The sequence below is a fragment of the Nycticebus coucang genome, chromosome 13, assembly GCF_027406575.1.
Source record: "Nycticebus coucang isolate mNycCou1 chromosome 13, mNycCou1.pri, whole genome shotgun sequence".
Classification (NCBI taxonomy): domain Eukaryota; kingdom Metazoa; phylum Chordata; class Mammalia; order Primates; family Lorisidae; genus Nycticebus; species Nycticebus coucang.
This window is the reverse complement of record NC_069792.1, coordinates 103024023-103036341: the sequence shown is the minus strand read 5'-3', so window position 1 is coordinate 103036341 and position 12319 is coordinate 103024023. Positions and strand designations below refer to the sequence as shown.

The window sequence follows — 12319 nt, the reverse complement described above, 5'->3', positions numbered from 1 at the left end:
AAAATAGCCGGGCGTTGTGGCGGGCGCCTGTAGTCCCAGCTGCTCGGGAGGCTGAGGCAAGAGAATCGCGTAAGCCCAAGAGTTAAAGGTTGCTGTGAGCCGTGTGACGCCACGGCACTCTACCAGAGGGCGGTACAGTGAGACTCTGTCTCTACAAAAAAAAAAAAAAAGACATCTTCAACCCTATTAAGTGATACAGAAAAGAATATTATTTCTTACTTACAATGTGCAAAAATATGCCAAAAGTTTTCTCCAGTGTAAATTTTCAAGTACTAAAGGAACGGCAAAGGTGAAGATCTTAGGTACTGGAAAGACAAGCATAACAGTATTTTCTTCTAAAAATGCTCTCCAGGCTCGGCGCCTATAGCTCAGAGGTTAGGGTGCCAACCACATACACTGGGCTGGTGGGTTTGAACATGGCTGGGGCCTGCTAAACAACAATGACAACTACATCAACAAAATAGCCAAGTGTGGCAATTGCCTGTAGTCCCAGCAACTTGGGAGACTAAGGTAAGAGAATTGAGTCCAGGAATTTGAGGTTGCTACAAGCTATGAAGCCACAGCACTCTACCGAGGGCGACAAAATGACACTCTGTCTAACTAAATACATACATACACACACACACACTCTCTAGGCCTGGTGTAGAAGCTCACACCTATAATCCCAGCCATGGCACTCTACCAAGGGTGACAAAGTGAGACTGTCTAAATAAATAAATGTTTTCCAGGCCCAGTGTGTAAGCTCACACCTGTAATCCCAGCACTCTGGGAGGCCAAAGTGGGAGGATCCTTTGAGCTCAGGAGTTCAAGACCAACCTGAGCAAGGAGACCCTGCTTCTACTAAAAATAGAAAAATTAGCTGGGCACTGTGGTAGTTACCTGTAGTCTCAGCCACTTGGGAGCCTGAGGTAAGAGAATTGATTGTGGGGCAGCGCCTGTGGCTCAGTGAGTAGGGCGCCGGCCCCATATGCCGTGGGTGGCGGGTTCAAACCCAGCCCCGGCCAAACTGCAACAAAAAAATAGCCGGGTGCTGTGGCAGGCGCCTGTAGTCCCAGCTACTCGGGAGGCTGAGGCAAGAGAATTGCTTAAGCCCAGGAGCTGGAGGTTGCTGTGAGCTGTGTGATGCCACGGCACTCTACCCAGGGCCATAAAGTGAGACTCTGTCTCTACAAAAAAAAAAAAAAAAAAAGAGAATTGATTGTACCCAAAGTTTGAGATTGCCGTGAGATATGAGGCCATAGCACTCTACCCAGGGCAACTGAATGAGACTCTATCTCAAAAAAAAAAAAAAAAAAAAATAGGCACGGTGGCTCACACATATAATTCTAGCACTCTAGGAGGCCGAGGTGAGTAGATTGCTTAAGCTTATGAGTTGGAGACCAGCCTGAGCAAAAGTGAGACCCTGTCTCTACTAAAAATAGAAAAACTAGCTTGGCACCTGTGGCTCAAGCGGCTAAAGCGCCAGCCACATATACCTGAGCTGGTGGGTTCGAATCCAGCCCGGGCCCGCCAAACAACAATAACAGCTGCAACCAAAAATTAGATGGCCGGGCGCTGTGGCAGGCACCTGTAGTTCCAGCTACTTGGGAGGCAGAGGCAGGAGAATCGCTTGAGCCCAGGAGTTGGAGGTTGCTGTGAGCTGTGAATCCACAGCACTCTACCCAGGGCAACAGCTTGAGGCTCTGTCTCAAAAATAAATAAATAAAATAAAATAAAAAAGAAGAAAAAAAATAGAAAAACTGAGACTAAGAGGATAGTTTGAGCCCAAGAGTTGGAGGTTGCTGTGAGCTATGATGCCACAGCACTGTACCAAGGGTGACAGCTTGAGACTCTGCATCAAAAAAAAAAAAAGCTCTCTAGTGTGTTTGAAAGGAAATATCCTAAATCAGCAGCAATGAGGCTCAGCGCCTGTAGCACAGTGGTTAGGGTTCTAGCAACATACACCGAGGGTGGCGGGTTCGAACCCAGCCCTGGCCAGCTAAATACAATGACAACTGCAACAAAAATTAGCTGGGCATTGTGGTGGGCGCCTGTAGTCTCAGCTACTTGTGAGGCTGAGGCAACAGAATCTCTTAAGCCCAAGAATTTGGGGTTGCTGTTGAGTTGTAATGCCACAGCACTCTACCCAGGGCAACAGAGTGAGACTCTGTCTCAACAACAAAAAAAATCAGCAGCAATGAGTCCTTTTTTTTCTAAATGGGAGAGATTATAAAATTTCCTCATTTTCTTCTCTTAATTTCTCTAAAATGAACATGCACAGCTTATGGTTTAAGAAAGATTAATTAGAGAGAAATGCACTTTCACCCTATGAAAACACTATGTGGACAATAAATAGAGGGAAGGGGGGAAGCAGGAGCGTGTGAAGGAGGTGCACAGTAGAACTCTGCTGCACAAAATCTCCACCATCATGAGGGTAAGTCTTCCCGAAGATGGAGCTTCTGATGCTGGCACATGTTGGAGCTGTGCCGGAAGGCCTTCCCACACTTGCAGCACCTGTAGGGCTTCTCTCCTGTGTGGATCCTCCGGTGCTGGGACAGGTAAGTACTCTGGCTGAAGGCTTTCTTGCAGTCACTGCACTTGTAAGGCTTTTCTCCATGATGCGACCTCTGGTGGTGAATGAGTCTAGAACTATTGTGGAAGGCCTTCCCGCACTCGCTGCACCTATAGGGCTTCTCTCCCGTGTGGATTCTCTGGTGCTGGATAAGGTGAGTGCTCTGGCTGAAAACTTTGCCACAGTCATTACATTCATAGGGCTTCTCTCCAGTGTGGCTTCTCTGATGTTCAACAAGTTTGGTTTTTTGGATAAAGGCCTTCTCACATTCGTTACATTTATAGGGTTTCTCTCCAGTGTGAATTCTCTGATGTTGGATAAGGTTAGAACTTTGGGTAAAGCCTTTCCCACAGTCTTTACATTCAAATGGCTTCTCTCCAGTGTGAGTCCGACGATGACGGATAAGGATTGAGCCATCACTGAAGGCTTTCCCACAGTCAGTACATTTATAGGGCTTCTCTCCAGTGTGGATTCTCTGGTGATAAATAAGGGAAGAGTAAGCACTAAAGTGTTTCCCACACTCACCACACTTGTAGGGCTTCTCCCCAGTATGAATCCTTTGATGTTTCATGAGGTTGGGCCTCCGATTAAATGTTTTCCCACACTCATCACACCGGTAGGGGATCTCCCCAGAATGTATCCGTCGATGATTGATGAACTCACAGCTTTGGCTGAAGGCTTTCCCACATTCATCACACTTGTAGGGCTTCTCTTCACTGTGAAGCCGCTGATGCTTGGCAAGGTTGGCACTGTACCTGAATGTTTTCCCACAGTAACCACAATAATGCAACTTTTTTCCAGTAGGAATTTCCTTATCTTCCTTAACAATTAAGTTTACATCAAAGATTTCCCCAGAATCATGAACTGTATTTGGTTTTTTTGACCTATGTACACGCTTATGATTGTTGAGGTATGATCTCTGCTCAAAACTTTGCTCACATATATCACATTTGTGAGGTCTCTGATCAGGGACAGGGCTTGACCCCAACCTGAGGTTTCCCTCAGACTCCCACCAGCTTTCCTCATTTGTCAGTATGACTGGCCTGGAGGCTCTGTGCTCCACTGGTTCATCCAGGCTCCCCTCCAACTCCCTGACATGGTCATGGGCTTCTCCTGGCTTAGGTCCCCAGGAAAAAGTCCCCCTGAGTTGGTCCAGTTCTTCCCCATCAAATGTTTCCTCTGAAGTCAACTCTGTGTACTCTGTCTTGGTCCCACAAGCTGAAACAACAAATAGAAGATCTAAGGGCCACCTGTTCTGACTCTAGAAAGAAGGCATGAAGATGCTGCTGACCACTCGTGAAGTACCAGTTCAGCCATTGCCAAAGTCACAACAGCCTTGCAGAGTTGAGAACCTGGAGCTCAGAGGCTTGAAAACTTTCCCAAGGGCTGAGTCATGCAGCAGAGCAAGAGTTTTAATAGCCTCAGCAAACCCAACATCCACACCCTCCTGCCTGCCACTGTAGGGTGCTGTCCTCACTACACCAAAGGGACAGAAGACAGAGTAAGCTTTATGCTGCTGTTACAACCAGAGCAAGGTGGGACCCCAAAACTCATGGAGGAAAAACTAAGGCCAAATAAGTCTCAGCCACCCCCAAATTCATGACCAGAAAACCAACTCCCTTCCTTGGAGGGCATAGGGCCAAGTTAATGCCAATGCTGCAGGAAGAAGGTGAAGTACACACAAAACTGGGCCCTTAGCTCTCCAGCAGGCCACTCTATTTCCAGGGCTCTTCCTGGGGGCTGAGGAGTCCCCTGGGTGAGCCAGCAGCAAATTAAGACTCAGGACACCTCATGGAACACTTGCTGATGCCCACAAACATCCATCCTTGCCTTCCCTGCTGCGGCACTGCTACACCAAGCTTTCCTGGGTGGCCACTCCCCAAGAGCAAGCGGATAGTGACAAGTACCCAATGGGGTTCCTATCACATGGCCCCTCAGAGACTGACACCAGCAGCATACTCAGAAACAATCAGTCCCGGTCCCCACTTGCCAGATGAGTGAACTGAGGCAAATTACTTACCTTTCTGAGCTTTGGTTTCCCCATCTAAAAAACAAGGGTCATGCCAGTTGCTGCTGTGTGGCACTGTTATAAGAATGAAACAGTTAAATAACAGACTGACAATCAAACACTCAGCCCAGCGCCCAGACTCTTGGATGCAAGAAGCTCATGACAGCCACTGTCATCACTGTTCTCTGTCCAGTGCCCAGAGAGGCCTGCCCTGCCCTGCCCTGCCATGCACATGGACAGGCACTGAACAAAGTGTCTGCCAGGACACACAGCACATGCAGCTCACTCACTGCAGCAGGGTGTACACTCGAGTTGCTGCTTGGGAAGATGGTTTGGCAGCATCATCTAAAGCTGCTCTATGGGGGGCAGCGCCTGTAGCTCAAGGATTAGGGCGCCGGCTCCATATACCAGAGGTGGCAGGTTCAAACCCGGCCCCAGCCAAAAACTGCAAAAAAAAAAAAAAAGCTGCTCTATGAACATCTTATGACCCAGGGACTCCACTCCAGGTATACACCCATAGGAAGTGCATTTCATGTGCCACAGAGATACATACACAAGGATGTCCAGCAATTCCAGCAGAAGCACCCAACTGGGGACAAGCAAGTGTCCTCCACAAGCAGAAGGGAAAATAAATTGTGGTGTTCACACAAAAGAACTCTGTCTGGTAAACAAAAACCGACCAAACTGCTATTCTCTGAAACACGGGCAATTCTAACAACGTTCAGCAAAAGACCCCTGCAAGAGTCCAGGTAGGGAATTCCATGTAGCCAGACAGCCTCTCCTGACAGGGGTCAGAAAGATGGCCCCTGTAGGCAGTAGTGGGAAAGGATAGAAGGCACCCAGGGGCTGGCTGCAGGGAACCAAAAGTTCTGTAGTTTAATCTAGAGGATGGTATATAACAGAAATTCACTAAGCTGCAAATAGGGTAAGTCCTTAGAGCCAGAAATTCCTTCCTAGGGCATCATCTGGCACACAGGAAAAAATGTGTATGAGAGCTGCCCATGGCAGCAACATTAGGTAACAACCTTCTGCTGGCACTTCCACAAAAGCACGACCAAGACTCCTGTGCACAGAAATGGAAACACATTCAGAAAAGTGGGCAATGCAGTAGAGCACAGATCACCCTGAGAAGCAGCTGTGTCCATGTACAGGGATGGAAGGGTCAGTGGCAGAGAAGGAACAGCAGGGAACACACAGCTGTGGCTGAGCAGGTGATAAGGTGTCTTCTTGCTCTCCTGTAACGGGCCGAGCAGAAGGGGAATGAAGTGATGTCTCCATCACTGCACCCTTGTGGTCTGACCTCCTGTTGGGACATACACTCTGGAGGGCAGGACTCTCTGGGGTCCTGTACCAGCCCTGCCTGGAATACCTTTAGTCTCCTCTTTAACACTGCCTCCCATTACCTTCCTAGGTTCTACTCAACAATCTCCCCATCAAGGTGCCCAGGCTGACAGAGGTAACCCCGGCTTCAGCAGCGGACACTCTCGTAGGCCTCCCATGCTAGACTCGGTACATCTTCTCATCAAACTCCTGAATTACTAACCAGATGTCTTGGACCCCCAAAAATGCTTATTCAGTGACCAGGTTGGGCAAGAAGATCCCCTCACGCACCTGAGCTGCCAGCTCTCAATTGCCCTTTCCCCAGGGCACTCTGCACATCCAAGACCCATGGCACATCCCCTCGCTCCAACTGTGAGATCACTCCAGGCTTGGGACCTGCAGGTCTTACTCCTGGGAAGGAGACAAGGCCAGGGGTTGGTACCTGGGCTGTCTTGCTTTCAGGCTATGGAAGGAAGGAAAGCACAGATAGAGGGGGTGATGGAAGTCTGGACCCCTGTGGAGAAGGCAGAGACTGGGCTCCGTGTGGTCATGAAGATGAAGGTCTGAGCTCCGGGACCAAGAGCACAGTGTTTCATCTGGCAGGAGGTATGGACTCCCCTGGGCACAGGTCTACCTCAGACCTAAGGACAGGGCCTGCCTCCTCTGGGAGGAGCTCAGAAGAGAAATGGGCTGGCTGAGGAGGGCCCCAACTAGCATAGCCAGTCCATTCTTCTCAGACCAGATGCTTGACCAGGACAAGGATCATCACTTCCCATCTCTGGGATTGTTCCCAGAGCTAAGTCCTGGAAAGGGGCCTTACCCAGTGAGACTAGGTTTCCATAGGTCTCCAGCATCACGTCCCTGTAAAGGCCCCTCTGAGCAGGGCCCAGATGGCCCCACTCCTCCTGGGAAAGGAGCACAGCCACATCCTCAAAGGTTACCTCGGCCTGGAACAAGAGGAAGTGCTAGAGCCCAGGTATGGTCCAGGCTGGGCAATGGGGCACTACAGGCAGCAGCAAAGGGGGTAGCTGCAGGATGTCCCAAAGTCATCCCTCCTCTGATGTCAGCATCCCATACCAGAGACATCTGACATTTGCCAAGGAAAGCCCTGGGACACTTCCCAGGACACTCACCTGAGCTGGGGCAGACAGGAACAAGGCCATTGTCTGTGCTCTGGGCTTTCTGGGGACAGTGGCCAAGAGCTGGTCACTCAGGTGCTGCTGGAAGAGAGGAGCATGTGGAGGCCCAGCCTAGTCCGTTCTCCCACAATTCAGGCCACCTGGTACTGTCATAAACAGTCCTGTCATCATACCCTTCCTGGCTCTATTCCCTGCTCCAGGCTGTCCTTCCCACCCCACAGCCCCAATCCCTTTCATACTGCCCTAGATCATCTATCCCACTTCTCCCTGGCATACTAAATTGTTTCATTCAGAAGGAAAATGTCAAAAATTATTAACTTTGTATGTTAGAATAAAGATAAAATGTGCCTGTAATCCTAGCACTCTGGGAGGCCAAGGCGGATGGACTGCTTGAGCTCACAGGTTTGAGACCAGCCTGAGTTAAGAGGGAGACTCCCCTCTCTAAAAATTAGCTCAGCATTGTGGCAGGCACCTGTAGTCCCAGCTACTAAGGAGGCTGAGACAAGAAAATCACTTGAGTACAGAGTTTGAGGTTGCTATGAGCTGTGATGCCACGGCACTCTACTGAGGGCAACAAAGTAAGATTCTGTCTCAGAAATAAATAAATAAATAAAATGTGAAGGGTTAAGGAAGAAAAAGAGATAAAAATAACAATAGAAGGTAATGTATAAGACATAAACCCCACAAAACTAGCAGAAATAAGCCCAAATAAATGAGTAATGACAAGAAATAAGAAGATTAAACTCACCTACTAGAGGCACAAGCTTCTCTAATAAGATACACATGATGCACCTATGAGGCCTAAAATAAAATAACACAGAAAGGCTGAACATAGTAAAGATAGTCACTAATGAAAATACAGATGTTACAGGCATATAGCTTTTCTGTACCTTTAAACCGTGTTGTTGAAGTACGACATTTACATATAAAAGTTAACTACAGGCTTGGTGCCCGTAGCACAGTAGTTACAGCGCCAGCCACCGGGTTCCAACCCAGTCAGAGCCAGCTAAACAACAATATAACAACTGCAACAAAAAATAGCCGGACATTATAGTGGGCTGCAGTCCCAGCTGCTTGGGAGGCTGAGGCAAGAGAATCGTTTAAGCCCAATAGTTTGAGGTTGCTGCTATGAGCTGTGATGCCATGGCACTCTACCAAGGGCGACATAGTGAGACTCTGTCTCAATAAAACAAACAAAAGAAAAAGCCAGGTGGAGCCTGTGGCTCAAAGGAGTAGGGCACCAGCCCCATATGCCAGAGGTGGCGGGTTCAAACCCAGCCCAGCAAAAAAAAAAAAAAGTCAATTATAGCCTGAGCAAAAGCTGGACCCCATCTCTACTAAAAATAGAAAAACTGAGGCAAGAGGATTGCTGGAATCCAAGAGTTGGAGGTTGCTGTGAGCTGTGACGCCATAGCACTCTACCCAGGACACCTGCTTGAGACTCCCTCTCAAAAAAAAAAATAAGTCAACTAATCCTGAGTACACAGCTCAATGGACACATTGCATATAACCACGGAACCAGCACTAAGGTTAAGAATAAGATTGGCTCCGAGATGCCCTTCTGCCCCTGCAGGTTGGGGTTTGGACTAACACCCCCCAGGCCAGTGGTTCTCAACCTTCCTAATGCCACGGCCCTTTAATACAGTTCCTATGGTGGCAACCCACAGATTGAGAACTGCTGTCCTAGGCCCAGAGATGAGCACTGCTGACCCTTGTCCTGGGCAGGCATCTGGTATGAGAAAAGTGGACGAGCTGTGCTGGGTGAGGCCCTCCTCAGTCAGTCCTTTTCTCTCTCTCTTTTTTTTTTTTTTTTTGAGACAGAGTCTAACTTTGTCACCCTCAGTAGGGTGCCACAGCATCATAGCTAACAGTGCCTCAAATACTCGGGCTCAAGCAATTCTCTTGCCTCAGCCTTCTGCGGAGGTGGAACTACAGGTGCCCACCACAAAGCCCAGCTATTTTTAGAGGTAGGGTCTCGCTCTTGCTCAGGCTGGTCTCAAACTGCTGATCTCAGGTGATCAACTTGCCTCAGCCTCCCAGAGTGTTAAGATTACAGGTGTGGCTCAAGCAGCTAAGGCGCCAGACACATCAGCTGGCAGGTTCAAATCCAGCCTGGGGCCCGCCAAACAGTGACGACTGCAACCAAAAAAATAGCCGGGTGTTGTGGCGGGCGCCTGTAGTCCCAGCTACTTGGGAGGCTGAAGCAAGAGAATCGCTTGGGCCCAGGAGTTGGAGGTTGCTGTGAGCTATGATGCCACAGCACCCTACCCAGGGTGACAGCTTGAGGCTCTGTCTCAAAAAAAAAAAAAAAAAAAGATTACAGGTGTGAGCCACCCCATCCACACAACTTTGTTTTTTTGTTTTCTTTTTTATTAAAGACAGGGTCTCTGGCTGGACAGGGAGGCTCACACCTATATTCTCAGCACACTGGGAAGCCGAGGCAGATGAATTGCCTGAGCTCAGGATTGGAGACCAGCCTGAGTAAGACAAGAGCACGATCTTGTCTCTACTAAAAATAGAAAAATCAGGGGCCAGGCGTGGTGGCTCAAGCCTGTAATCCTAGTACTCTGGGAGACCGAGGTAGGTGGATAACCTGAGCTCATGAGTTCAAGACCAGTTTAAGCCAGAGTGAGACATCATTTCTAAAAAAACAGTCACAAATCGTGACAGCTATTTGGGAGGTTGAGGCAACAGAATCACTTGAGCCCAAGAGTTTGAGGTTAGTGAGTTTGAGGTTGCTGATAGGTATGATGCCAGGGCACTCTACCAAGGGTGACAAAGTGAGACTCTCGTCTAAAAATAAATAAATTTTTAAATGGGCTGAAAGGATATTAGTCAGATATTGGTAAGAAAAGGGGTGTTGGACAGGTGTGGTGGCTCACACCTGTAATCCTAGTATTCTGGGAGGCCCAGATGGGTGGATCACTTGAGTTCAGTTCAAGACCAGCCTGAGCAAGAGTGAGACCCCCGCCTCTAAAATACATCCGGGTATAGTGGCAGACGCCTGTAGTCCCAGCTACTTGGGAGGCCAAGGCAAGAGAATCGCTTCAGCCCAAGAGTTTGAGGTTGCTGTGAGCTGTGACGCCACTGCACTCTACCACAGATGACCAAGTGAGACGGTCTCAAAATAAAAAAATAAAAAAAAAGAAAGAAAGGAGGTGCTTCTGAGAAAGCGAATTACTTTAACAACAGTGTTGTATGCCTCTTAAAAGTCGGCACCTGTAGCTCAAGAGGCTAAGGCGCCAGCCACATACACCAGAGCTGGCAGGTTCGAATCAAGCCCAGGCCTACCAAATGACAATGACAACTACAACCAAAAAATAGACGGGTGTGTGATGCCACGGCACTCTACCCAGGAAGACGGCTTGAGGCTCTGTCTCAAAAAAAAAAAAAAGCTTGGAACAAATGTGGTAAAATGACAACTGCGTTTGTCGTTGCGCTTTCTTTGACAACATTAAAAAGCACAGGACAATGGGGTTTCTAAGGCTTCAAACCTTGAAAAAAACGAGAAACACAAATCTGGCTGCGGGGAGAAAACCCTTGAAGCGCCACAAGCAAAAAGAGGGAGGGGTAGACAGAAAGCCCAGTGGGATGAACGCCCTGGGGACTTTGGGTGCCAATGCAAGGAGTGGGGCTGTACCTGCGGGGACTGGAAAGGAGAGTGGGAAGTGGGAGACACGCTAGGGAGAAGGCCTCGGTTCGCCGGGAGAAGGGGTCCGGAACATCCCGGACATAGAAGAGGCCCTGTGGGGCAGGGCACGGGAGACCAGTGGGGGACCCGGGCGGGCGTGGGACGCGCAAGGGGGGCACTCTAGGCCAGGAGAGGAGCTGGGTGAGAAACCAGCCCGGCCGGGCAAAGGGGACAGTAATGGAGTGAGTGAGGGGGGGAAGACCAGTCGGGGCCCGGGGCCTGTGGGGAACCCCAGCGCACAAGATGTCTTTGATGAAGGGCGGACCCCGAATTGGAGCACTACAGCAGGTCCAGCCGTCCCGGTGCGTCCAGGGAAAGGGTCTGCGCTACAAGCCGGAGAACACTGCGGCCGCCACCCGCGAGCAGGCCACCGCCAAACCCACACTCACCTCTCCGCCGCAGACTAGCTGCCGGGCGACCCGAGCCCATCCGCTTGCCGGCCCAGCCAATCAAACCCGAACCGGAAGTGACGTGACTCAGTTTCCGGTCCGCGCAGCGCCCTCGGGCGGCTCTGCGAGTTGAGGACGCTGCGTCCCGGTTTTCCTAGCCGCTGTCCGCCTACCTGGCACAAAGAAGCCTGCCTCGGCTTGCGCGGCTACAATATACACTGTGGACCCACGACCCAGAGGCCTCAAAGATTAACGGGTTACAGATATTTCTCCTTTTCTGATAAATTCTTGCCTCAAAAGGCTCCACAAGCAAGGAAGAATCAGACCCTTTCGTTTACAGACTAAGGCAGCGGGAACCTCAGCCCTTCTCTAAATCAAAAGATTACTGACTGGCCGAAGAAACCTTTTTTTTTTTTTTTTTTAGATTTCAGTAATATGACTTTTATTAGCAAAGGGAATGTATTCCAATACTTATTACTCTAGCTTGATATAAAAATTACATAGAAAACAAAGAGATGTATCACCCCTTAAACAAGAGGGCTATTGATTAAAAACAAAAAACCACCTTAAAATGTCCCACACACAAAATGAAGAAACCTTTTTTAACCACGGCCCTCACCTCTAGATTCTGTAAACTGGTCCAGTGTCCACTCTTAATTAGGGAGGTCTTCCCAGGTGCCTGAGACGCTTCGGGAGCAAGCCCTCCCTGATGGCCTGGGTTCCCCTCGCCCAAGAGGGCACACGGCCTTCCTGGGTGCTCTGGCGGTATCCTGGGGTCCCCAGCCAGACCTCTGCCCTGCTGTGGCGGGTGCCCAAGGGCAGATGGGGCCCACGCTAGCAGGATCGGAGAAGGCTATGGACCATGATAAAGTAGCCATCGGCAGCCAGCTTTAGCCGATCAAGCACTGGCCCCTTACCCTCTGGGTTCTTGGGCCTGCCTGCTCCAGTCCTACCATCACAAACGTGTAACACTACCTCCACAGCCCGCAGGACAGGTAACGTTTGGGATAGTGGGCTGCAGCTCCCAACCTCGCTTCCAGCCTAAAGCACTGACACTGCTCCTGGAGGTTATGTCACTGAGAACCTACTTGTGCCATGTCAGCTTCCCTTGTTTCTAACATGGTTTCTCAGGAACCTCTTAGTAGAGAAAGGTCATGCCCACTCTGACCTACTCCCTCTAAGCACTTAACAAGTTAATCCAAGTTTGAGGCTTCTGTTCCC

General features: G+C 49.6%; 2 protein-coding genes across 8 annotated transcripts in view; one reads left to right on the top strand and one right to left on the bottom strand.

The window, feature by feature from the left end:
• Positions 1 to 12319, top strand: part of ZNF250 (zinc finger protein 250) — a 124016-nt gene that overhangs the window by 58455 nt on the left and 53242 nt on the right. The window lies entirely within an intron of this gene.
• Positions 2261 to 11122, bottom strand: ZNF34 (zinc finger protein 34). Of its 7 annotated transcripts, none has more exons than XM_053558199.1 (7): positions 11099 to 11122; positions 7767 to 7819; positions 7013 to 7099; positions 6700 to 6826; positions 6171 to 6290; positions 4572 to 4634; positions 2261 to 3769 (listed from the first exon to the last, which is right to left on the bottom strand). In XM_053558199.1, exons 3-7 carry the CDS (start codon positions 7040 to 7042, stop codon positions 2406 to 2408), a joined length of 1704 nt encoding a protein of 567 aa, XP_053414174.1. In that variant the 5' UTR covers positions 7043 to 7099; positions 7767 to 7819; positions 11099 to 11122; the 3' UTR covers positions 2261 to 2405. The 7 variants fall into 7 exon arrangements, with proteins under 7 accessions (XP_053414174.1, XP_053414173.1, XP_053414172.1 ...); XM_053558198.1 differs by having other exon boundaries at positions 7013 to 7096; XM_053558197.1 differs by lacking the exons at positions 7767 to 7819; positions 11099 to 11122 and having other exon boundaries at positions 7013 to 7756.

What these genes read in the sequence shown, in the direction of transcription:
- ZNF34 (XM_053558199.1), bottom strand. Translation starts at nt 7,042, where the DNA reads ATGGCCTTGTTCCTGTCTGCCCCAGCTCAG. An exon ending in TCCTGTCTGCCCCAGCTCAG is followed by an intron (nt 6,827 to 7,012) that starts GTGAGTGTCCTG and finishes CTCTTGTTCCAG; the next exon opens with GCCGAGGTAACCTTTGAGGA. An exon ending in GGAAACCAAAGCTCAGAAAG is followed by an intron (nt 3,770 to 4,571) that starts GTAAGTAATTTG and finishes TTGTTGTTTCAG; the next exon opens with CTTGTGGGACCAAGACAGAG.